The sequence below is a fragment of the Strix aluco genome, chromosome 2 (genome assembly GCF_031877795.1).
Source record: "Strix aluco isolate bStrAlu1 chromosome 2, bStrAlu1.hap1, whole genome shotgun sequence".
Classification (NCBI taxonomy): domain Eukaryota; kingdom Metazoa; phylum Chordata; class Aves; order Strigiformes; family Strigidae; genus Strix; species Strix aluco.
The window spans coordinates 115,585,972-115,611,907 of NC_133932.1; the positions used below are offsets into that span (position 1 = coordinate 115,585,972).

The 25,936-nt window shown below is 35.5% G+C and overlaps 1 protein-coding gene across 1 annotated transcript in view; it reads left to right on the forward strand.

Moving 5' to 3' along the window:
* Nucleotides 1-23,061, forward strand: part of USP12 (ubiquitin specific peptidase 12) — a 36,450-nt gene extending 13,389 nt beyond the window's left edge. The window contains exons 3-9 of the mRNA XM_074815946.1: nt 3,982-4,195; nt 7,546-7,772; nt 12,930-13,006; nt 13,213-13,296; nt 15,666-15,863; nt 18,293-18,371; nt 20,427-23,061. Coding sequence (XP_074672047.1) covers nt 3,982-4,195; nt 7,546-7,772; nt 12,930-13,006; nt 13,213-13,296; nt 15,666-15,863; nt 18,293-18,371; nt 20,427-20,528 — 981 coding nt within the window. The 3' untranslated portion in view covers nt 20,529-23,061. The remainder of the gene's footprint in view (nt 1-3,981; nt 4,196-7,545; nt 7,773-12,929; nt 13,007-13,212; nt 13,297-15,665; nt 15,864-18,292; nt 18,372-20,426) is intronic.
* Nucleotides 23,062-25,936: the final 2,875 nt, after the last annotated feature.

Sequence of the window (25,936 nt, forward strand, 5' to 3'; positions counted from 1 at the left end):
TCATTGATTTCTCTAATTGTTTTACAGCAATTACAAGAAGTGAAGCTCTTAGATGTTCATTAACATTTACTGCTAACTTTTTCTAATTTGTTTATTGATTTTGTTTGTCCTAACTTTGTCCAGAGTAATGGAAAAAGTGGAGATAATGTGGAAATCAATAGCTCTCTTCTAACTGTGTGATAGCTAGCTATTTGAGATGTCTGGAATGCAGGACAGGATTTTAGATAAAGATGACAATTCTGAAATGTAGCATTTACCCAGAGGTGGTGTAAAAGAAGGAAAGGTAGAAGCACTGTCTTATCTCCTCTCCAGCTTTGTGGCAGCATTTAGGGATTATTCAGAGGATGTGCTGAAAGAACAATTTGAGAGGTAAAAGAGGAATTAAGAAAGGACAATTATGAGAAGCATATGCAAGACCAGGTGGTTGATGGGATGTTTGATTCTGTCAATGAAAGCTCTAAATGGAAAACTCAGCTTGGGCTTGAAAGGACAATACCATTCACTAAATCATCAGGAAATATTTAAGATACATGGTAGGATGAAAATGTTAGTGGTATGATGTCCCATACACACAGACAATCAGGCATGTCAAGTCTCCCGATCATTCTTTCCCTCTACAGTGCAGTAACGCAAACTATTTAAATCTGCGTGCTTCAGAAATTAAATCAATTATTTTATCCAGTGAGTATGAAATAACGAACGTTTTTCATCTCATAAGAGCTACTTTAGTAGCTCTTCATCAGTTTACCAGATTTGGTTATTCGGTCTCTTGCAATGGATCTGTGTGTTTCGGAGAAATCCTATTTACTGGCGTGGCCCATTGCAACAAATAAAAGTTGTCAGAGCTGCCAATGCATCAGAGTTGGGAGGAACCCTAGAGCTGCACAAAGATGGTATTTTAAGCGGATCTAAGTTCTTGTAGATCTGTTGTTCGTTTTTGTAGATCTGTGGAGTTCAACAATCAAGTTTCTTCCCAGTTGTATGTTGCATCGGAAGAGTAAACTATAAGGCTGTGGGTCTTAGTGAGTGTGTGGGGGTTTTATTGCAACCTTCCCGATTGTCTCTTTTTTTTTTTTTTTTTTTTAATTTCCACACAGGTTGGGGTGTTGTAACTTTGATTTCGGAATAAATAAAAAAAAAGTGGTGTGTGTGGGAAGCATACAGAGTGCAGTATTTTTATGAAAGGAAATAATCTGATATCTCAGAATTTAGAACAGAACAATATGAACTGAAAAGAGAAAATGTGGTTTTTTCACTTTTCCTAGATATGCACATCTTAAGATGGTCCTCACAGAAACAAGGAGACAAGCAATAAACCAGTTGAAAACACGGTTTGAAATAACTCCACTGTATATAGTCTCTATTACCTTCCCCTGAATGAGATAGAGAAGTTTCAGTATCCCGTACAGGCTGGCAGTTGTAAGATACAAAACTACAATGATGGTTTTTCTTACAGTTTTCTACTGCTATTCTGAGGCAGACTTCACAAGCGTTTCATTATGCAGCGCAGTGCTTGCACATCTTGCAAGTGTTGTGCTTCTGAGGTAGTGCTAACTGTAAAGTAAGGGGAAAATGAAGGTGTCTGCTGGCCAGGTTAGCCGAAGAGCTGAGTATTGAAGAAGCAGAATTAGAAAGAGAAGTATAAGTTCAGTAGGTGGTGGGAGGACGGGGACACCAGAGCAAGGTCTTGGGTGTTTTCTAAATGAAGGGTGTGCTTTTGTATTGGATGGGAAGTAAAGTAATAATGCTGGTAAGAACAGCATTTATTCGTGTAACAAATTGCTATTTGCCTAGTCTAGAAACCTCCCCACCTTTTCTCCCTTGTTGTTTTGTACAGGTACCATTATAGTTTTTTAATGATTGGAAGCTTTTATTTTAAAAAGCTTTTAGGTTTTGAAGCGATAAAGATGCTTTAGATAGAAAACAAATGTTGAACTATTTAAATTTTTTTCAGGAGTTTTGTTTTCAATCTTCTGTTGCCTACTGTCTTTCTGAATTTGGTTGAAGAAAACCTTTTATGAACTTAATCTGCTTGCTTTTATTTCCTACCCACAGGCATGTAGGTTAACATAAATTCGTATTAAATTAATCTGAATTTTGTTCAGTGTTCTGACTTCTCTGTTGCTTCTTATTTTGGTCATCTCTCACTGCATGTTTGCCATTCTAATTAATTTATCATCAGACTATTCCTTTTTAAAATAAGAATGTTATGAAGTTTCTGATTTGCCACCTTTTCATCTTTTGACACTTGCTGTAGAAATTTTGGCACTTCTATTTGATTTAATTTTAAGAAATTTCTCAACATTTTAATGTAGTTATCTTTTTATGGCTATTTCTAACTATAAACTCATAAATAGCTTAAAATATTAAATGTTTTGACATAAACTACTGTGTGATTTCATCTGCTTCCTTTAAGGAGAAAAGCCCTGGTTTTCCTCAAGTTCATTCACCTACTTGAGTGCAGATTTGGACCATGAAGAAGCCAATATAAGCATTTTCCCTAGCTTAAATAAATAAAAATAGCAGGTGTTAATTTCTTCACTTTTTAATATGGAGATCTTAAGACTTCTTAATATCTTTTTAAAAAATAAATTTCTTACTCACTCTTTGAGTGTGTCTTGGGTATTTAGAAAGTAGTTCTTCATATTTCATTAATTTAAAATAAGGGAAAACAATTTACTTTCCAGTTTTGTGATTAAATTGCATGGTGCTCTTGTTTGTCTCAGTCAGAAGAGAGCAAAAAGCAGTAATTTCCCTGTTATTCCTAAAATGTGAGAGCTTTTAGTTCTTTTTTTCTTGAAAGAACCTGCACTTAAATTATCTCTAAATGCACTCTTTTTGCTATATAAGAGTCTCCCCATCACAATATAGTCTTAGAATTTGCTACCATATATGCTACTATCTTTATATAAAACGTAAATATGAACATTATTTTCACATTTTACAGAGTGTGTGTAGTGGGTATGTGGCTCAATTTGCAGGTTGAGTGACTGCAGCTGAAAGGTTGGATTGCTTGCTGAGGGCCTTATAAAGATTTTTCTCACACTTTCAGTGTTAGATAATAGGTTTCACTGGAGGAGGGCAGCATAAAATGAGAGTGTCTCTATCCACTGACAGCTCATGAGGGCTTCACAGAGGTGATGGGGAGGTTTGCAGGGTTGGGGTGAGCTGGAGACTGTCAGTGATTGCAAGACTCAAGTGCCTGAGCGCTGTAAAGAGTCTGGGGAAGAGGGACATCTAGAGCATCGTGGTACAAAGGGGGTTACAGATGCTTTTCTTGCTGACTCTGCTTGCCCCCTTTAAATTCAGTGGTGTGTCTCCTTCAAAATGCGCATGTCCGAATTGTGCATTCCTTTCAGTCTCGATTTGAAACTACCAGCCACATGTGCCATAGCTTTGAACCCTAAACAAGCCATGTTGCATTGTTTTAAGAAAACTCCCGAATGCCAATCCTGTCACCCTAAAATGAGAATTGAAAATGTACAAACAAGTTAAAGCAGTGATTTCTGACTTTGATCACAACTAATAAGGTTTGGAGAATCCAATTTCTGAAGTGTCTGAGAAGCTCGCAATTTACAGCTGAATTTCTTCACAGTACAAGGTCATGCTGTGCTTGTTCCTTACTGTTGTGGCTGACTTGTGGTAGATGGATAGATATTTTTACCTGGGCATATTTTGGGAGCTGTGAAATGGTGTTATTTGTTGAACATTTTGACCCAAGTAAATGCAAAATATTACTAATAAATTTACAGATGAGACAAAATTATATAGTATGGTTCAAATTTACATAGGTTTTTCTTGCATTTACATACAGTGTGTTAATCCTTTGCAATACAGAAATAGCTTTACTGTTTTAAAATCAAGAAGAAATGATTTGCATAAAGTTTACCCCTGCTTATGCATTCTCTTATACTTTGGATTTAATTTTACCTGTCTACAGTAATACAGTGCAACCTAATAATTCTCTCTCTTATTTTATAGTTCGGGAATACATGCTACTGCAATTCAGTTCTTCAGGCACTTTATTTTTGTCGACCATTTCGAGACAAAGTCTTAGCATACAAGAGTCAACCAAGAAAAAAAGAAAATCTCCTTACATGCTTAGCTGATCTCTTCCACAGTATAGCCACCCAGAAGAAAAAAGTTGGAGTAATACCTCCCAAGAAATTTATAACAAGATTACGAAAAGAAAATGGTAACTTTTTTCTTTTTCTTGTGTAATAATCATAGCAATTATGATTTAATTCTGACATAGTGGAATACCTACATATTTGTTACGCATGGAAGGTGTTCTTGGTGCTGCAGTATAAAGAAGAGGTGACCCTAGAATAAGGGTGTAACCCTGGAGCCATTTTGAGAGAGAATCCTTGTCTCTCTCTCTTCATGTAGAAGTGTAAAAGTTCTGTGTTTAAGAAAAGATTACTCTTTGAATGCAGGAATCAGTCTACCAAACTGAATGTGTGGAAATGATGTTAAGATGTCCTGCAAGAATCTAGCTTAAAAAGGATTAATGAATTTTAAAATCACTGTGTAGTTTTGGCTTAATTTTTTTGAGTATAACTGATATCCTAAATTTCAAGAGATTTCCAGAGATTTAATATTTCTTGTTTCTCATCTGCAGGGCTAATTGGTCAAAATGTTTTAGAAAATAATTCCATGTTAAAATATAAATGAAACCTTGTAATCTACTTACTCAATTTGGATACATTTTTATAAAAATAATTAAATTTGTTTCTAGAAAATAACCGCTAGATTTAAATAAACTGTATGAGGTACCATATTTAACACTGCTGCAAGAGACATGTTCATACTATTGTAGTCTCTCCAATACTATATATGCAGACTAAAAAAGTGTTTAAATGTTATGATGACCATCTCTCCAGTAAAAAGAAATAAACTATTATAATGACATTCCTAATTTGAAGTGACTCCTCCAGCAAATGCACGCTAAGGGCTGTAATAATATTGTTAAGAAAAGCTCTCAGGTAATGTACAGTCTCTTATCTATGCAGAATAGAAAACTGTCATTCAAATCTTTGGTAAGTATACTTGAGTAAGTATGCTCTATGTGGATGCATTTACAGAAATAGTTCATTATGTCAATGAATGTTGACTAACTATGACAAGTGTGGAGAATGGTTCAAATGGAAAGCGGAAAGTAAACCACAGGGGCCAGTAAGTTCTTTTTAGGAAGTGTTCTTTTTAATGCTTAATTATGTCATGACACTAAATTTCTAAGCAGGATAAGGCAATTGGAAAATCTTCATTAGAGAAATCAGATGTGAAAGTTCAGCTCTTGGCTTTTTGGGTCTCTTCAATAATGATACCTCACCTTTTCTACAAATAAATGGCTAAATTGTCAGGCAGCAATTACATCATATGTGCTATTAAGTGCTTATTGTAAAGGTATATAATTTTGAACTTTAAGGAAGAGTCAGTTAAAGAATCAGGTAGGTATGCAATACCAATCTGGATTTTGTTCCAGTCAGTATCCAGCTATATCAGGGTGATGACTGAGAACATAATGTATTCCAGACTACAATGCTGCTATTCCATCCTTACTTTCAATGTCTGAATACAACATACATATATTAATGACCTTAAAGCTTAACTGGCTGGGAAGCAGCTGCTGTCTTGAAGTCAGCTGAAGGTATACTGTTGTGTTTGCTTAAATTTCTTCTAATCATAAACCGAACAATGTGTAGCTTTCATTCTGTTGTAGTTAATGCTAATTTACTGACTGGGCACATAGCCCTGAGAGGTCTGTGATGTGATGCTGTGAAGAACCTCTGAAGTGTTTTACCTCAAGAGACTTGTAGCTCTTGTTCTGCTTTGGTTTACTTGCTTAAATAAAGACCTTACAGTTGGTTAGATTCAGAGCTGAACTTGGTCTTCTCAAAAATAGTGTAGTAGTTCACTAAATAAACTATTGGGTTCATACTCTTGGCTGACCTATTGCGCTACTTAACTTCTCTATATGATCTAGATTAGCCACAAATTCTCCCTACTGTGCTAATAACTCAGGATTATTTTTTTTTTCTATTTGAAGTTTACTCCTGGATGCCATCATGGGAATGATAATAAAGCTTCCATGTAGTTCCTGCAGGCACTTCAAAATTTAAGCTTCACTGAGTATCTTTTTCATTCATCTTTCCAGTCCTGGGAGCTATTCCTCCACTAAAGGCCAGCCTCTTAGTATATTCTTGTGCTACAGGCAAATTGCAAGTTGTAATTAATTGAAGTAATCGCACATTAAAAGACTTGTATGATATTAGCCAGTGATACAGAATGCTTTTTAAATTGTCGGGTAAATTTCCTTGTAACAATTCCTGGTCAGAGAGAGAAGAAGTAACTATAACTAAATCTGATTCAATGCCTTTATGGTTTTCTTAGTCCCATTCCTAATATGAGGATTTGTAGCAGCAGAGAATTTCTTAGGTTGACATCCCAGGGGACTACAGTAAATGATGGTTTCAGGGTAGTACCAATTTGAACATAAACAAGAGAGTAGACTTGTAAGAAAGAGAGTTCAAGTTTATGCTTTAATCTGTATCATTTTTATACATCGCAAGTACGTGCCAGTGAAACTATTCGCCTTCTGCTGGATTAAACTTAAAACTATAATGCTTAGAAATGTTGACAAACTGAGGACATGAAGCGGAAAGCACAGTGGATTTATTATCATCTATCCAACAAGTCCACCAGTAATAAAAGTGCCACATATAACAATCTCCAGAAGCAATATTTCAGATCTTGAAAGACAGATCTATTTATCACTTGAAATCCTAATTTGAAACCTGTTTGCTTTTGCTCTGGCTAGAACTTCAGGCAAATATTTCCTTACTTAAAGAGCTTTGAGAAAGAAAGTAGTTTAAAAATATCAGTATCTTTAAGTTTTTAGTCTTAATCTTATTTTTATTGTTAATATTGATGACACTGTGCTTATGAGAGAGCATCAGTGGACTTAAAACCCTAAGAGTGAAAATAAATAAAGCAATGTTTTGAGCATTTATTGTTCATGTTCTTCCTGTGATAGAACATATAGATAATGAAACATTTCCTGTTATAAGTTCTCAGTTTGTTTCTGGAAAATACCAACATCTAATGCCACTTGAGATGCCCTGTGTTATCCAAGACATTGACCTAAGCTTGGCAGAGGTAGCGTAGCATCTGTAGGAGATCCAAATCATCGTGGAGGCTGGATGGGATGAGCTATAACATTTCAGGTGGCACTACATGTACACCTGTGTTTAGGTAGTTGAGTCATGCCCTAGTTTTCTTGCAGACTGGTTCACTCTTCTGTTAATTCTGATCAGCTGAGAGAGATTTCTGTGAATGTAAGCTGACTTACCCTCCCCTCTTCCCACACCCTGTATTTTTGGCCTAGTTTATGAAGTATGTGTTTTGGATTGGTGTTGTCTTGCATGAATAATTCAAGATGTGAAATAAAGACTGGTTTTGAAATTCGACTTCTTTTAAAAACTTTTTTGTAGTATGGCACTAACCAATTAATTAAAAAAAACCTTCTGTTGTTTTATCTTGTAGAGCTTTTTGATAACTACATGCAGCAGGATGCACATGAATTCTTAAACTATCTATTAAATACAATTGCGGATATCTTGCAAGAGGAAAGAAAACAAGAAAAACAAAATGGTCGCCTACCTAATGGCAACATCGACAATGAAAATAACAGCCCGCCAGACCCAACCTGGGTTCATGAAATCTTTCAGGGAACATTAACTAATGAAACCAGATGTCTTACTTGTGAAACTGTAAGTCCACATATATTTTGTAAAATAAATTCTTCTGTGTTTCAGAACTTCATGTTTAATGATTCATTTATCTCAACAGACTGACATACTAGATTAGTTTCCTTCTTTAGAAATCTTACATTCTTATGAACATTTGCATTTTTTCTTTGTTAGTAAGAAAATTTCAGCAGCTGATGCATGAATTGTAGGAAAAAGCTTTTGGTCAATATTAGGAAAATGGCCAATTGAATTTTTGTCTGTGTGATTGTAATCAACTTCAAAATTTAGGTGTATTCCTGAGAGCAATGAAGCCTGCTACTTGGGGATGTGGAGTTCTTCTCAAATTTAATATCTTAATAACTTAATGTCATGCTTAGTGATACATTTCATATATGAGTATTCTGAATCAGTTCCCACTGATTTCTAGTTTTTAAATTTAAAGCCATTGAAATCAAGATACTATGGTTCGCTTTTGTCACTGAGACAGGGATTCTCAAAGAACATAACTTAATGTGCAGCAAAAGTAATCCTTTCCTAAATGTCTGTCCACAGGAATTCTTCTAATACTAGACCCTGAGAAATAAACTCCTACTTTAAGTAAGCTATACTAATTTTCTTTGAGAAATTCTCAAATTGAGAATAGTTCTACCATAAGAGAAAGCATATATTTCAGAAAAACTTATAATTGAATCTTACCTGCTTGAGAAAGAGAAAAAGCAGCACGATTTGAAAATTAGAGTAATTCTGTCATGATCTATGCCTTAGATATTGTAAAAGCTAAATGACTGTATTTTTGTATGACTCTTCATACCTATTTTCCTTAGCTTAATTAGGTAATGCACTTATTTCAGCATAGCATTGGAAAGGAGGAATTAATCAGATTAAATCTGTATATTTCACATGTAATTTTCTCCATTTTCTAGAAATAGCCACCTCTCTTCATTTCAAAGAAAATAACTTCCTAATGTCATGTGTAATGTAACTACAGACTTCAGTAGATCATGGTATTTTGAGTAATTTAGGTGCTGATTTCTAGCTGCCATATTTTCTTTCCTGGTACATTTCCCCTCCCTAGTAACTATTTCATGGCCACTGTCAATTGCTTCTCTTTTATTTGTTCAACTGTTTTTTTTTCTTGTTAAAACATGAGTTTAGCTTAGTCTTTTAACACGACTGACATCATTACCTTTCCTCACTATGGCATAATGAATTACTGCTGAATGGATTTTGATCTAGGTACAGTCCTTAATGCAACTTTAAAACACTAATATGCTCTTTGCCAATATATTTTATTACTTATCAGGCCTAGCACAATTTTGAGAGTTTTAGTAGTATTGCTCAGTTCTATTTTTGTTAGCTGTTGCTAAACAGGATACGCCATGTCTGTTTGCCACTGTGCCTCCTTAGACAGTTGAATTTTAAATTCAGTGTTCTAATACACATTGTTTTTTAGTGTATTAGGGCCTTTGTTTTCCAAGCACTAATAATCTGGAAACTATTTTATCAGCTTCTGTCCATTCAGTATATCAGCTCGTGTCTAATTAAAACACAGTGACCTGAAAATGAGCACTTGGAAGCACATTTAGATACTTTAAATAAGTAATATTACTGTGATTAGTGTCGTATTTTCAAATATAGTGAGCATGTATGATTGTTTGTGTTTATTGGAAGCTGTTGGCATTTAAAGTCTTTCTGTGTTTAAAAATATAACTTAAAATATCAGGTGTACTTGAATATAGCTCATGTAGAAGATTACACAGCAATAGTGGATGAATTAGTGCTTCTTAATGATAAGACAATTAACCTCAGTATATTTCTTTAATTTAAATTTGGCACTTAATGCATTCTTAAATATAAAGCATAATATATCTTTGCTTTAAGTGAGAATGATTATCTTCTAACTGGCCAAACCTAAATGTTCCTAAAATCAGCATGTCAAGATTTTATTCTAATTTCAATTGTCCTGATTATAGAAAATAACTTATTTCCAGGACATATTGTCTCATTAGCCCCTCTTTAAGATTGAAAAATTAACTGACTAAAGATTTATCCACAGTTTAAGTATGGACAGTGAAATAAAAGGAACATAGATACGCTTCTTTAACAAAGATTTGTGTCATCGCTCAAGCCATACTATAAAATGAATGCTACAAAATGGATTGTAAATTGTCTTTGCATGCTTTTAATGTGATTTCTTGTTGTGAAGCTTTCCCCATTCCTTGATAGAGGCAGTATGATGAAGTGAATGTTACAAAATTTTATGGCTAATCAATAATAATGATCTAGAAGTTCATTGGTTTTATAGATTCTCTCACAGTTTCTGGTAAACCAGAAAATAATGTAATTGACTTCATTAAGATTAAATTTGAAATGGCTAAATGTGGGTAGTACTTCTACAGAGAAAAATAGGAAACTCTCTTGGGTCAAAAGGACCAAACATACCAGTGTTTTTCTCCTGCTGATGGTCTTGCTCTTGTGTTTAAATGACTCTACAAGGCATAAAACTCTTTGGCTCAATTCTACTTTGGACTGAGAGAAGGCAATAAGGAAAATCTCAGTGGTCTCTCTTACAGGAGTGTTGTAGAAGCCTTAACTATGCCCTACTTTTTTCTCTTTTTTTTCTTTTGAAACGAAGATAAATCATGCCCTTTGTTTCCGCTTCATTTAAAAGTAGTTTCTGTCTTAGCACACACGGGATCCGACAGTTGCAAAAGCTTTTTTGTCAGTGAGCTAATTCACGTTGCTAGTGAAATTCCAAAATGAAAGAAGTACAGATTCCATGAGTGTTAACCTTCTGAGTTTTCTGTTCTGGGTGGCACTGGTCATCAGCTGAGCTCTTCGAGTGTAAATTATGTCCTTGATGTGAGAACAACATACTATCCCCTTTAGCCAGAATACTGGAACACCCAAAATTTCACTGTTATTCTGATTTTCCTGTTAGGAGCACTCAGATGGGTTTTTGAACACATCAGGGCTTAATTCTGCAATTGATGAGGTTTTCTGACTGTGTCCATACTTTTTTCATTCTACAGATGATTGAAATATATAGCATTGGTGACTTTAGTCTAAGGAACTTAGTGCTGTTTCTTTGAAATAGAACCTCTACAGAAGATGGGGGTGGGCTGTTTAGCGTGCAGGGTGACTTTTTAATAATTTTTCTTTTTTTTTTTTAATTAAACCTGTATGAGTTAATGATAAAAAAAAAAAGTACTGTTCAAATACTAATGTTCAAAAAAATCTTAAAAAATAAGAATAGCAATTTCTAAATTAGCAACGTAGATGGAAAAAATCCACTTGGCTGTTCTTTCAATAAAGCCTTTAATGGTTCCTCATGATCCTAAGTGCACAACGGACTGGCTAACCTGAGAGAGGTTCTTTAAGTAATTTTCAGTATTATCACTAAGAATGGAAGAAATTGCTTTTGTGAACTTCTGGTTTCAGTACCAATCTCTTTTTAACCAAGTACAACACATCCCTTTCCGTCTCCTCCCCGCCCTTACAGCTTCTGCGTGGGATAAAGCTGCCTGTGAAACCTTTATTGTTTCATGGAATTTTCTTTGATTAGACGAAGAGAGGAAGAATTATCTAATTGCATGTCTGAATAACACTGATCACATGACTTCTTAATTCCAGCTGTCCTAGCTGGACTGCAGCAGAGTATTTTCTAGAACTGTTTTTTTTTCCTGAGCCATTCTTAATCCCTAGGCTAAGAGGATTTCCACCAGAGTTCTTAGTATTATAAACTTTGAAAAGTTTGATAATTCCAAAAGCGGTTTGCAATGGGATATTTTGAAGAATTGTCCACACAACTAAACTGTAGTACATCCCTGAAGACAAGAAATGTGCAGCACACTGAAGATGCAGGTGACTTTTTTTTTCCCCACCCTAAAACGTCTTGGAAGTTTTCCATATATGTTCTGTGATTCCTTTAAAAGTATAAACATTACACTTCAGCATCTTAATGATGTAGTAGATGTGATGTATACTGGCATAGTGACATATTTTTTGTACATGTACGCTTACTCTTGGAAAGATTAGATACAGAAGAGTGGGAGGAATCCTTGCCCATTCCTCTCATAGATATTAACAGAAGCTTTTAACTTAATTTCATAAGCTTGTGGATTTGCCCTGTGGTATTAATTCTCAAAAATAATTGTCTTGACCACCTGTATTTTTCTTTTTATTCTCCGTGTATGCTGCCCTTAGGAACTGTGTGTTTCTCATCTCTTGATAATCAGAGAACAACTTTCCAAATTTATTTTTATTCTGAGTTGAAAAGGGAACATAAATCTCATATGTTCTAAAGATCAACTTACGTTAGTTTTCCTGTTTAACTTTTCCTGCTTTCAATCAAGAAACTGCAGCTAGGCATCTTTTCTAAAAGCATTTATTTTTGTACCTAGGAGTCGTAAAAGTCAGAGGACGTTCTTACCGGTGGCATTGAGTATCGCTAGATACAAAGAGGAAACATTAGCAGAAAAAAGTTAAGGTTGCTGATCGTTCTTTCCTAAACCTTTTAATAATGTAGTTGATTTGCAGGGCAGGTGTGGATTTTGTCCATCACCATTTTTCAGGATTTGTGGTGGAATTTATTCTCTGGTTCTAGGAATTTCTATTTTACTTTAATTGTTATTCTTGCATTTTTGTAAGAAATGGCTATGCACTGTTCTTCCTCTATCAGACCAAGTCCCATGCTCTCATTTACCAACAGATTTGCTATCTGCTGCCCATTTAAGAGTATGAATCTAGCCAGGAAGAGGCTTTAAAATATTTGTGCTGTTTATTAGGGACACTATGATATGCAAATACATAAGTTTCAGTTGGAATAATCATAGGGGAAGAACAGAGGTGAAAGCACTAAATAGAAGAATCCCAGTGATTGTATTCTTCTGAAGAGAGTGAGGTGTAGAAGGAACTTGGCATTAATATTGTTGAGCTGAAATCACAGTATGACAACTGACATTATATACCTCCACAGACACATATACACTTCCCTCTTCCTGAACAAAATCAGAGGGATCTAGCACATCTCTGAAATAAAAGGGCTACTTGTAACAGTTTTTAAAAGGCTGTTATAAGGTAAAAGATGCATTCTGCCAATAGAAAATGGTACTGAAAAACAGAGGTAAATTAATATCATTTGTTTTAATATAATCTATTGGTTCTTTTTTCATGCAGATAAGCAGCAAAGATGAAGATTTCTTAGACCTTTCAGTTGATGTGGAACAGAATACTTCAATCACTCATTGTTTAAGGTAGACAGAAAAATCTTAATTTTTGCAATTTGTCTTTTATCTGTTACCTAGAAAGCAGGAAGTAAAACTGAAAGCTCACAAGCTTGGCAAATTCTAGCTTATGTAGACTTAAGAGTATAAAATTATTTTTATATTGTAAGCATTTATATGTATATTTCAGATAATAAACTAGTATTTATAGCATTTCTTTTTTTTTTTTTATTCAGGGGTTTCAGCAATACAGAAACTCTGTGCAGTGAATACAAATATTACTGTGAAGAATGTCGCAGTAAGCAAGAAGCACATAAAAGGTACATCAGACTCAGGGAGGGGAAAAAGCAATGCTTACATTTCATGAAAATACACCTGTATTTCCTTGTGTGTCTGTATGAGGCAGGGGGAGAACGTTCTTTTTCCTTTAATTTTTCTCTCTCTTCTTCCACTTAAGAGTAACTTGGTTGCATACCTCTTGCTTGAATTCAGTGACCCTACTTCCACAAGTAATGAGAATCCATGTAAAGGATTTTGGGACTCCTGATCATTATTTATTTTATGAATGAGAAGAAGAATGGTCTTAAGACCAAAAACAAGTTAAAAAGACAAGTTAAAACAAACTGCTGGTGACTAATCAAAGATTATGGGTAATGATAAAAATTCACTGATGTCATGTGACTTTTTAAACTTGTTTTTTTCCAGCTGCTGTAAGAATCAGTTTGATAGCACTTATTTTCTGATTCAGTTAGAATGAGGATTGTAATTTTTTTTGTTAACTGAGTTTCTGGTTTCTTAAAAATACGTAGCTAGTTGTGCTAAACTTCTGCTTGACAGTGCTCCTGCAAAGCATCAGAAGCTCCATGGAAGCCTGACATTAATTATGTTTAAAAACTATTCTTGTCTGCCTAATAATTCTTCTAGTCTTGTTTCCACCTTTGAAAAACCTTGATTTTGTGTACTGTGTGGTATTTATTATCTGAGAAAGCATTTGATTGAAGGGGTGGCAACACTGGTGTGCTCTACTGGTTATACCACTGATTCTGGTTATTTGATTTACCATAGATTCAGCACGTGGCTTTTGGCATATCTCATCTGCAAAGCCTGCCTTTGCACATTGCCTAAGCTTACTAATTGGAGTATATTAGAGGGTTGTGAAGCCAGGTCTGTCCTGTTGTTTTCTGTTGCCTTAGCTCTTTTTCTGTGTGGGAGGTAATGTGATCCCTGACCAATATAAGCTGTGTTGACGTAAACGTGTACTGTAGGCACTGCCATATTGGCAAAACACAGCTTTTATTGTGTATATTTTGCTTTTCATGTGGGGCTTAAGTTCAGTTTCACTACAGTCATGATGTTCTTCCATCTCTATAACATGGAGCTTATCTGTGTGTCTACTCAACTAGCAAAGGTGGTGTACTGAATTTCTTCACCAGTGAAAGAGCTCCTGTTACCAAACACGGTTGCATTATAAGAAGCAGACTCCATTTTGAAAAAAGAAATAGAGCAGAAATTATATCCATATCTCAGTAATATATTAAAATGTAACTCTCCATAAAAGTAATTGCTTCTGTCATCTTTCTGCCCTTCTCCTGCTTTTTTCATTTCCTAGTTCCCTTGCGGGCCCTGGAGAAAATCTGAGTCTAGCAGGGTTTCCTACAGGTTACTGTCAGTCTAAGTTTAATGCGAAAAAGGGAAGGAAGATGAGTTTTCAAGGATTTTGTCCTCAGCCCCCTATCTTTTGAAAAAAAGGATTGTCTTGTACAAACATTTCCTGACATTCTGAAAATGCAGTCCTAGTAGATATGTCTGAAACATAGGTTGTATTGTTGAGGCTTTTGAGACACCTTTTGGGGCTGAAGGCAGTTTGAAAAATTCAACACAGTGCTGATCTAAGGCAATTAGCTGTGCCAAGAAGCAGAGCACTCTAGCTTGGTTGCTGTGTTAGTATGCACAAATTTATTGCCCAGAGAGTGGAAGTCTCTGCTGCCAGGCTAGCTGTGGTTGGCTGGTGAGGATTTGTAGGCACTGATGCAAGATCTCAATACCTCCAACTAGGAAATGGGCCAGTGAGCCCTCAGTAAAACTAGATTATCACTTTCTGACTTTGCCATAAAATGTGCTGCAACATTTGTACAAAATTATTGTGCTAGAGCACAGCATTGTCTTGTTTGGGTAGCATGAGGTAAGGTGAATAACAGCGAGCTATTTGTATCCCTTGGCAATGTTAAATGAATGGCTTGATATGAAAACTTGGAGTAATACATATGTGTTGGTTTACTGAGAAATTCAACTGGAACAGGATCCCTGGAACAACTTTGTTGCAATGACTCCACTGTATACCAAGTGGGATCTAGGTTTTGCTTTTGGGAATTCAGGAAAGCTATTGAATTCTCTGCTATGTGTTCATTATGTCTAAATTATTATGTGGGTTCATCATGGCTATTCTTATTATATATATTATAGCTTATTATTTTAAATATATTTGCAGTTCTCTCAGTTGTTAAAATCTACCTTTAGTTTAGCAACACAGGACATATCTGTTAAACACCTGATTATTTAAGCTTCTTTTCGTGCTTGCAAAATTTTGTAAAGACTTCAGTAAGATAGGTTTTCTGTTTAATATCAACTGAATGTTTTGGATGGATATTGGAAATACTGATGGTTTGGGGTTTTTTTTTGTTTTTTTCAGGATGAAAGTAAAAAAGCTGCCTATGATTCTAGCTCTCCATTTGAAGAGATTTAAATACATGGATCAGCTGCATCGATACACAAAACTGTCTTATAGAGTAGTTTTTCCTTTAGAGCTTCGTTTATTTAACACCTCAGGAGATGCCACCAATCCTGACAGAATGTATGACCTTGTTGCTGTGGTAGTTCATTGTGGAAGGTAATAACTCTATTTTATGCACAGGAATTTCATATATGTGTAACTATGTTTAAAAAAACAAAACAAAGCACCCAGTATCACATAACTCTAAGATCATTTAAAGACCTCTTAAAATAAAAGGTTCTTGGGAAAGAAAATATTGTGGGGAGACACTACCAATCGACAGAACATACGGCTTTGTTGCTCTGATAGTTCATTGTGAAAAGTGGTAACAATGTATTTCACATCACAGATCTTTGTATGAACTTAATTATGTTTAAAAAAACCCCACAGAACACGCAACGCCATGTAACTTAAAGATCATTATTAAAAAAAGTTTCTTGGGAAGGAAAACATTGTATAACATTCCTTTATAAAGTGTTTCCTTTAGGGTGGGGGTTTTTTTTAAGGCTTAAGCAGCATTTTCTGAAATATATCCATATATTATGAGTTTTGCTGATAACTTTATTTCCTTGCTTTCAAAATATGTTAGATTTGGTTTGATTTTGCAATATTCAACAAATGTTCTTGTGGCTTCAAGTCTTAAGGCTGCTCTACAAACTGCTTGTTGAGTAGATAAAAGCCCCACGGTTGAACATGATGATTTAACATCTAGAATCACAGAATAATTTACATTGTGAGGTCAACTACTTAAACCTCAAAGCAGGGCTAACTTTGACATTAGATTAGGATGCACTGGGTTCAGTTTCATGGCTAGGAATGCTGATTTCACTGCCTCTTTGGCAATATTTTCCACTCCATCAGTGTTCTTACAGTGATTTATATTTTTAAAATTTTTTTTCCTATGTCCAGTCCGAATTTCTCTTGCTGCAGTTTGCAACCGCTGCCTCTTGTCCTTTCACTGTGCATTTCTGAGAAGAGCCTGGCTCTGATTTCTTGATAACTCTTCCTTTTTGGAGTGGAAGACAGCAGTTGGATTCCTCATTTAGTTTTCTTCAGGCTCTCTCTTCATCCATCTGGTGCTGTACCCCTCTGACAAGTGTAGTGCCCTGCCACTGGACTTCCTCCAGTTCATCAGTCTCTTACTTAAACTGACAAGGTCATGTGTGGAATCCCATGTCCAGTTGTGGGTCCCAGAATGCAATGTGGCAGGGATTATCGCTTCACTGCTGGCTCTACTGTTACAGTACAGGCCCCCCATACTCTCAGCCCTGTCACCAAAATGATGCGCTGCTGGCTTGTTGACCTCCTGGCCCACCTAGCCAGTTGGTTTGCAGCTAATGCTGTTGGATGGAGTTAATCTGACACAAAACTTCGCATTTTTACTTGTTAAACTTCATAAGGTTCTTACCAGCTCATTCTTACAATTCTGATGTCCTTCAAAATGGCAGGCCTGCCCTCTAGTTGGTAGTCACTGCCCTTTGTTCCACCTCCACCCCCGTTCCTCCCTAGATGGACCTAGGATTAGAGTAGAGATAAGGTGAATAGATCTCAAGTTGGCCAGGACAGTTTTGGACAATAAGTCTGTGCCATAGTCTTCTGGGACACTCTTTTTCTGGATTTTAGGGAAAATATCACCTGTCCATTTCTGACCATTCTGCTCAATTCTGACCATTTCTTTCTCCGTCATTCATCATGCAGTCTTAGAAACTTACCCCTTTTCAGACCTGTGGAAGAAAAGGAACCCTGTTTTCACTGGGTTATATGATTTGGTACACAGACGTGTCCCTCACAGATGTCAACCTTCCCTCCCTGATCTAGACATATAAATTGGTTGAATGCTGTTAGCCAGTTAAGGGAGTTCCAGTTCCAGTTGTCCACTTTCAGTTGTAAGGTTCAGCTATTTTGGAAAGTGTATTATTTCTTTACTTGAAATCTGATTAGAAATAGGACACTTTTAAAGGTTTGGGTTTTTTTTTTTCTGTTGTTGAGAAATTTTCTGGTCTGTCATAAGCTGAAGAGTTTTACAGTTTTAATTTAATTGGGAGCCCTTCTTGTTGCTGTGAGGGTTTTTGAGACTTCTAAGCCATCAGTTTAATTCAGTTTCGTTTACAGTGGACCAGATAAAGAGATTTCTGATTGAGAGTGTAAATGAACAGCAGCTCTACAGCTTTTTCTTTCTGAAGATCAGAAATAGTTTGGGATCTGTTCTGTCCCTGTGAAAAATCAGAATGTTTTCTTGATTTCACTTCTCTGTCTCTTTTTTTAAATTTAATTTATATTTTAAACGCCTGTTGCTGCTTATTCTCATTTGAAATCATAATCCTTTTTTTAGCACGATATTAAATGTAGAGATAAGTAAGACCTCATTATGAAAATGGTGTAAGTGGAGAGGAAAAAAGAAACGAAACATCCAAACAGAAATTGTACTGGTAACCATTTTAATTACTGTTAAGTATTGCTTTTCTACAAGAAAAAAAATTTCACGGAATACATTTGTACATACCTGTGTGTCACTGTCTGTGTTCTTTTCTAACTTTATTTTACAGTGGCCCTAACAGAGGACATTATATTGCAATAGTGAAGAGTCATGATTTTTGGTTGCTTTTTGATGATGATATTGTTGAGGTAAGCTTTGTGTAACCCTAGACTTTTTTCTCATACCAACCAGAGTGCATACACCCCCTTGTGTATAGGATTACTTAAAGTAAAAGAACTGGTATGCTAATGAAAAGAGGGTTCAACCCTAGTCTAAATGAGCAGTAACTGAATGAAGAGCTGCTCCTTACGGTTTGATGGTACAATACTTGGAATTGCATTTTGTTTTTTATACTTTTTAAATGAAGCTGCTTTGTGTATGGCCACTTTCACCTTTGTTTAATAAGCTATTCCTGTGGCCAGAAGACATGGCAAATTAAGATAGATAAAATGGTTTTACTGCAGTTCTTTTCTGGGGGCAATTTTTTTGAGCAAGCCACTCATTCTGTTTTTTAGGAGCTTATGATTTAATGGAATGGATTGGTCTGGTAGTCTGTTTTATCAAGTATCCTGGATTGTTTCAGACAAAGGTGTAACAAATAACAAAATAGAAAGAAACTTCAGATTTTTTAAATTTTAGGGCAAAAAATCTCAAAGTTAATCCCTGAAACAGAAGCCTTTTGCCTCTGGTGGTATTCTTGCTAATATTAGCCATGCTTCCAGGAATTCTTATTATTTAAAAAAAGGAAGTTTTCTAACTGATTTTCTGGAACAGCAGAATTCCCTTCACCAGTTTTGATTTTGTCACCTCTCTGTTTCATCAGTTATCTTCTATTCTTTATTGAGAGAAGGGGCAGGAACTGCTGGTGTCCCTATAGTATATCATCTCAGGTTTTTTGCTTGTTCTGTCATTTTCCTTTTTTTTCCCTTGCCTGTGCTCATGCATGAACAGAAATATGATTGTGCTGCCCTTTTTCTTGACTTTTTTTTAATTAATTAAATCTATAAAATGAATAGTTTACATTTTCCTTACAATACACAAGAACTGCATAATTGAAAAGAAGAAAAATAAATGAGACTTACATTGTTAATTGGCAGGACGAGTCAAGGGTGCTGAAGAGTTCTTATCTTCAAGCCACATTATGGGCAGTTTTTCACACAGGAATGACAAACATGGAAATATACAGAGCTGTTAGGAAAGTAAAAGGATTGCCTCTGTGTCTTATCAAGATACACAGTAAATTGAAATGTCTTGATAGGGTCAGAAGTTCATTTTCCTCCAGGAAAAAAAAGAGAGCGCTGTAGTAGATCTCCTGTAATTTCACAAACATCAGGGATGATCCCTCCAGTTCCAAAGCAGTAACACCTGGCAGTAATGTATTTTTTTTTTCTCTTAGCCCATCTAAAGAGGAAGGAATGAATCTTTTTGTTCTTAAATCTAAAACATCTCATTAACTTTCAGGCCCATGGTTCATCAAGTTGGAATGTCTCACTCCTTCCTGAGAGAGGTTTTATTCCAAATAGTGGGAATGAGATTAAATAAAATCTGCCTAAGTGAAGGAGAATTTATCTTTCCACATTTTTTGTTGTTTGCAGCCTAATTGCCTTTGTTTTCAAATGAGGCAACAGAACTCACTTTCAGTTTCTTTTATAGCTGAAAATGATGACAATGAAAACTCTTTTTACCTCTCAACAGAAGTTTTGCAACTTTTTCCCAAAATCTTGGTTATAGGGGGCTTTCAAAGCTAACGGGATCACAGCAAACATTCTGTGTGGAAAACATAGAAAAAGTTAGCCTTTATTCTCTGCTCCTTGTTATTCTCTTCTGCACTTGATTGGCTTACACTGCTTAGATTTAGAAATGATAGTTTGTACTTACATTCTTCATATTGATGTAAAGTCTCAATGGGATATTGTTGTCTTTAAAATTTTTCTGTGTGAAATTTGCACAAGCAGTGCATATAAGATTGCACTCATAGTAGGTTCACTTAATACTTAAAAATTTATATATGAAATATATATAGCTGCTACCCTCTGTGCAGTTAATGGCAGAGGGGAAACCAAAACATAACAGGTTTAAGAATTATTTATTACTTTGTAATTATGTGAAAGTTATTTTTGTTTGACAATACTTTTTGGAGTGGAACTTCATGTCACATATATGCAAGATAGTCTTACTTTAAATTTTTGGGTTTTTACATACAGAAAATTGATGCACAAGCTATTGAAGAATTCTACGGGTTGACATCAGACATCTCAAAGAACTCTGAGTCTGGTTACATCCTCTTCTATCAGTCTCGGGATTGAGGGGGATCTGTAGTGAAGAAAGATTTTTATGCCTCACATCTTCTCTATGTTGGAATGGAGCAAGCACTGAAAAAAAGGAAAGCAGGGAGCTCCAGGGGCAGTAGCACAGTTTGCACACAACTAAGCAAAGAGTTTGGGATTCTTAAAACCTTTGTATCATTTTCATTTTATTTGCTCAGGTATCATGCTGACTACACATCTCCACTGCATCCCATAAGCAAAAAGAGAGATACCAGCCACTCTTGCAGGAGCTTTCCGTTAGGTAATACTATCTCTGTGGTCCTAATTCAAAGCCCGTTAAGGTCACTGGAGAACCTTTCATGGACTTCAGTGGAATTTGAATCAGGTTCTAACTGCACTGCCAGATTGGTGCAATAGGAGCATTAGAAATCTGTATTTTGTACAGCCTTTGTATATATAAAAGGTAAAGGACTCTTTGTGAACTAAGTTTCCTGAGCTTAAGTTTAAAAGAATGAGGTTGGGAGGGTTAACATGTAAGCAAGATCTGTCTGGGCCCAACACAATTGCCTTCTTGATGGTAGAAGTTTAACTGAAGATATAAACTGGTGTTAGGGAGGCAAGTATGTTTTGCTTCTCTGAAGAAGCTTATGTTATTTATAATGTATGATCGGGAACAATCAGTCAAGATTATGGCTTTTAATCTCCGTATGGGGAAAGATTTGGTTTGTAATAGTTTATTTTTATTTATAAATTACTGTAACTTAGGATCTTGTGTATTGTCCTTTATTCTAACAAGTATTGGAAATTTTATATATTCATTTGAGTTAAAACTCATTATGTTTAAATGCTAAAGAAGAGCCAATATAAATTCTAAAAACTGTGCTACAATATCTGTAAAAAATTAATAACACAGAATAGAGATTTCCTTCTGGAGGAACTGGTATCTAAGTGAGGTACTTTATTTAATTAAATTAGAATATCCTTTTTCCATTAATGGGTGAAAAAAAGTGATCAAACTTACATAGAAGACTTTAAGAATGCATATCATAAGAAAATGATGGTGCAGTGGTGGTATACTGGTCTTTATAGTTCTTCAATAATTTGTTAATAGTTCATACTGCAAGCAAATTGGAGTGATTTGGATCAAAGTAAACCATTTTAAGAATATTATTCCCTCTCCTAAAAATGGATCCACTTCTGTTCCCAATGACATGGGTGACTATCTCAAAAACCACTCAGTGTCTTGAGTATAAATCACATCTGAGTAATAAGAAGAAATAGGTTTGGAATTTCATGAGACTGAAGATACCCCATTCCTTTAAAAGTAACAATACTTAACTCCTGTAGAGTGAAAATTGAGGTTTATGGAACAGCATTAAGAATTAAATCTTGACAAAACACCTGATCTGTAAGAAATGTGAACTATTGTGATTTGACATTCTTCGACTAACCAGTATGTTGTCTGACAGTAGCTGAATGTAATTTCTGGAAAGTCATGGGATGTGCATTCCAGATTGTGGCAAATCAGGTCTTGGATGTCCTTGTCACTCCCTCTTCAGCTAGTGATTTTTACATGATTGTAATTTTCTAAGGTTATTCTATTGATACTGTTACAACTTCTAAAAAGAATGTCTCCTGTCTGCTGCTATAACTATTTACTTACCTGTATCTTTTAGCTCAGGAAATGACTTCACCTATTCACTCAGTTGAACAAATCTTTAACAGGGTCACTAAATAAATTGGGCTATTTAGCAACTGTCATACTGTAACAAACTGCTTTTGTAAAATGCAAAGTTTCTAAAGCCTTGGTTTGGCTAGAATTCTTTTATAGAAGATTCTGTGTCATGATTAAACTACCAGCATTGTAAAGTAAAGCTTAAATGTTGTGGGAGATGCAGAAAATATGATTGGATTTTTCTTAAAGGATTCAAATAATTTTAAAACCTTTTTTCAGCTTTCAGTGGGAAAGGGTTAAGGGGTGAATCAGTTGGATAATGGTGCATGTTAGAAGGATGAAGTCCTTTGCATACTAAAGGTACGGTATTGTAAAAGAACTGTCACATTACTTTTTGCTAATTGAAAATGTTTGGTCTTTTTTTTTTTCTTTTTTCTTTTTTTGTTTTGTTGTAGTTAAAAGCTGAAGCTAGTTGCTAAATATTTTATATCCTAACAAAATTTTTGTTGTTTCACTGGTTTTACTCCTGCTATGTATTTTTATAAGATACTGACTTTTATTTTGTATAGGGTTTTTGAGATAGTATTCCAAATGATATATTTCATTTTTCTTTTAGTGCAGCTGAAATAATTGTAAGTTCTTAATTAAACTGATATCAGAAACTGCAACTTAAAGAAAAGAGGCAGGGAAGTACAAAATATAACTGATTGGTATGTAAAACATAGGATTTTTTCTTGGCTGTAATACAGTGGGGAGTGTGGGAAAGTCATCAGTTGTTGTAAATGGTGGAAATTATTTGCTGTGTAACTATGTAAATGTTAATTGGGACTACAGTCCCTTATTTTGTATATTGGAGCAAAAAACTTCTATTAAATAAAGTATGTTCTCTAAAGGTAAGTACTGTATCCTTTGTGGAGCCTGAATGGTCAGTCAGCTGCCTTTTGTGCTTTTCAGTGTTTTCAAACCTAAAAAGTGTCTGTAATTTCTTGTATTAAGCTAATTGCCCTGAGCCATGGAGGGAGAAGGGTGTTTAAATACACTGCATTATATATCTTTCTAGATGTGTTGTTATGAAAATAGTTCAGCGGCAGCCGGTTTTTGGTGGTGTGCTCCTCTAGAATTAGTTTTTAAGTAAGTTGATGGTTTCTGAGGTAGAGGAGGAAGGAGTGTTTTGAAATACTGTTCTTTCTGGATTTCCATTTCCTCCAAAAAACCTGTACCTCGCTATAGAAAATGCATCTGAGTTACCTAAGGGATTTCTTGGATCGCCACCTTGTGGGAGGGAAAACAGAAGGAAAGAAAAATAGGAATGTTTACAGCACTAGCATATGAGAGACTGACCAAAGAGCGGTAGTCCAGCATCAGAAAATAAAAAGATACAGCTGGTTACAATATCCATGTATGATTTGGTATCAAGTCATTCTTCACTTGGAGTATACGCTACTGTTTGTAATGAATATATGTACTTACAGTTTTACAAACAGTTCATACCCTGGTGTATTTGTAGTTGTGATGACCACATCCATAGCCTTTCATTGCGTGGAAGTAGTGAATTTTAGGTGTTCAGGTACTTGTATGAATGGTTAAATCGAACTGTTTTTAGAAGTTAGTCATAAATCAGGTTGCATATCTTTAGGTGACATTTGGATGTTAGCACATAGGGATTTGATGCCGCTTTGGGTCTTCTTCCTTACTCTTCAACATCCGCATAGGACTGGCAGGTGTAACACAAAATCTACAGAAGATCTGCATCCTTCTGGAACAGCAGCTTGAAGCCAGACAGGACATCCTGGCTTGTTCCCCGTGTCTCTGTCTCCGTTTCCACAAGCACTATTGCATATGCGCTATTGGGATCACATACAGACGAAAGTCTCTATTGCTTGGTTTCTTTTTTGTGGTGATGTTTGTAAAGTTTAAAACCTGAAGTATCTGAGGCCTCTAGTTACTTTCGGAATTCCCTTATTAAAATTAAAGGAACTTTATCTTGTGCTATTTGGTCCAGTCTCTCAGCTGTAGGATTAAGATGATAGTGTCTTATTATTAAGCTCATCCTTTGTAACTAAAAGAAATTTTCATATGTGAAATATTCAGTCTTCATTTACTAAAACTTACTTAGCTTTGTTTCTTCTCACCTTTTTCTACAGAAATTTCCAATTGCCCTTACCAGAAAGATCTTAACTGTGTATAGTTAAAGTCATAAACAGATCCTCATAAGTTTCTTCATAACTGTTCATTCAAAATTAGTAGTTGTCCCTTAGTATACTATATGTCCACAATGTGGATTATAAAAGAACAGGGGTGAATTCTTTTACACACAAAGCTTTTTGTCTACTAATACACATGAAGAGGTGACATCTTTGTTTTCTGTTTAACTGCTGACTTTGTTCAATGACAGAGTTCAGCTTGGGCTGAAAGACTGAGAGTGGGGACTTTTAGAAAGTGTTGAAAATACATCCACAACTGGAGATGCCAAAAAGGGTTGGGGAGTAGTTTGTTTATTTGGGTGGATTTTGGGGGGTTTGGGGATTTTTTTCATTTGTTTTTTGTGGGTGGTTTTTTTTTTTTTAAGTTGCCTGAGAGTAGTTACTTGAAATTATAGATTAAACCAGCACTACATGTATCTCTTCAGTTACCTTTATCTGTAAGAGGAGAAGACTTCATTTCAGTACATGTGGGCTGCAGTATTCCATTGCAGATACTTTTATGACTCTCTTCTAAAAGTTTAAATAATCCAGATACGGTTTGTTTGCTTTGAAAGAGTGGCTTTACAGTGTAAGCTGTCCACTTTTCCCCCCACATTTGTCTGGGTTGATCTTAAACTTGTGTGTCTTAGAAATTCAGTCTTTGTTTTCCCTCTTGATAAGCAATATGCACATTTTATGGTTTCTGTCTTGTAAGGCTTCAAAGTCCTGACCTCTCACAGTATAACGTGAGATGTATAATACATTAGTCTCCTTACACTCTAGCCTCCAAGTACTCAATTATTACTGAAATTAATATTCTACATAATCTGTATTCAAGGGTTGTTCATTTTGCAGCAGCTTTGCTACTGATTGTTATAAATGAACTATGCAAGTCAACTACCATGCAAACAAACCCAAGCTTCATCTTCTAAGTACAGAGATGTCTGCAATCCATTGTTTCCAGTTTTAACGATAGAGTGTGGTGAGACAGAAATAAACTTTTTTTCGTCTGTATTAAAAAATGTCTGCAAAGTTGCTTGCCATTTTTTTTTTAAGTGAGTTAATTTTTAGGCTAAACCTAAGAATCTGCTGTTAGGGTTGATGAATCCCTTTGGGGGAACTTGTGTAAGAATGTGTTGGATATATAGGGAGGATTGTTTGCAGACATCATCAGTTTTGAACTGAGTAATATCTTCCAGTTTCTTCCCAAAAGTACAAATAAATTACATTCTTTCTTTCTAATGGCTTGTGATTGCTGTCTGCATAAGAGATTATAAGGGCTCGGAAAAGGGCAAGGTACTTTCTACCTAGCTCTTCGTACAGAACTCGTGTTGGCAGCATTAGGGAGCTTTAATTACAGAAGGATCATCAGTCATGTCCTTGATCTGCATTCCGCAGGTTACGTCATCCAGGAGAGAAAGCACACAGCAGGATCAGTTGGAGAATAGAGAAGCAGCTTTACAATTATTTACTAACACACTGGATACAAAAGCAGCATTTCCCAAAAAGACAAAATACTACATTTGGTGCAGATTTCTGGTGTTTGGAGAATTTAGGGGGTGCTCAAAACATCCTGCCATTCTAGGCTT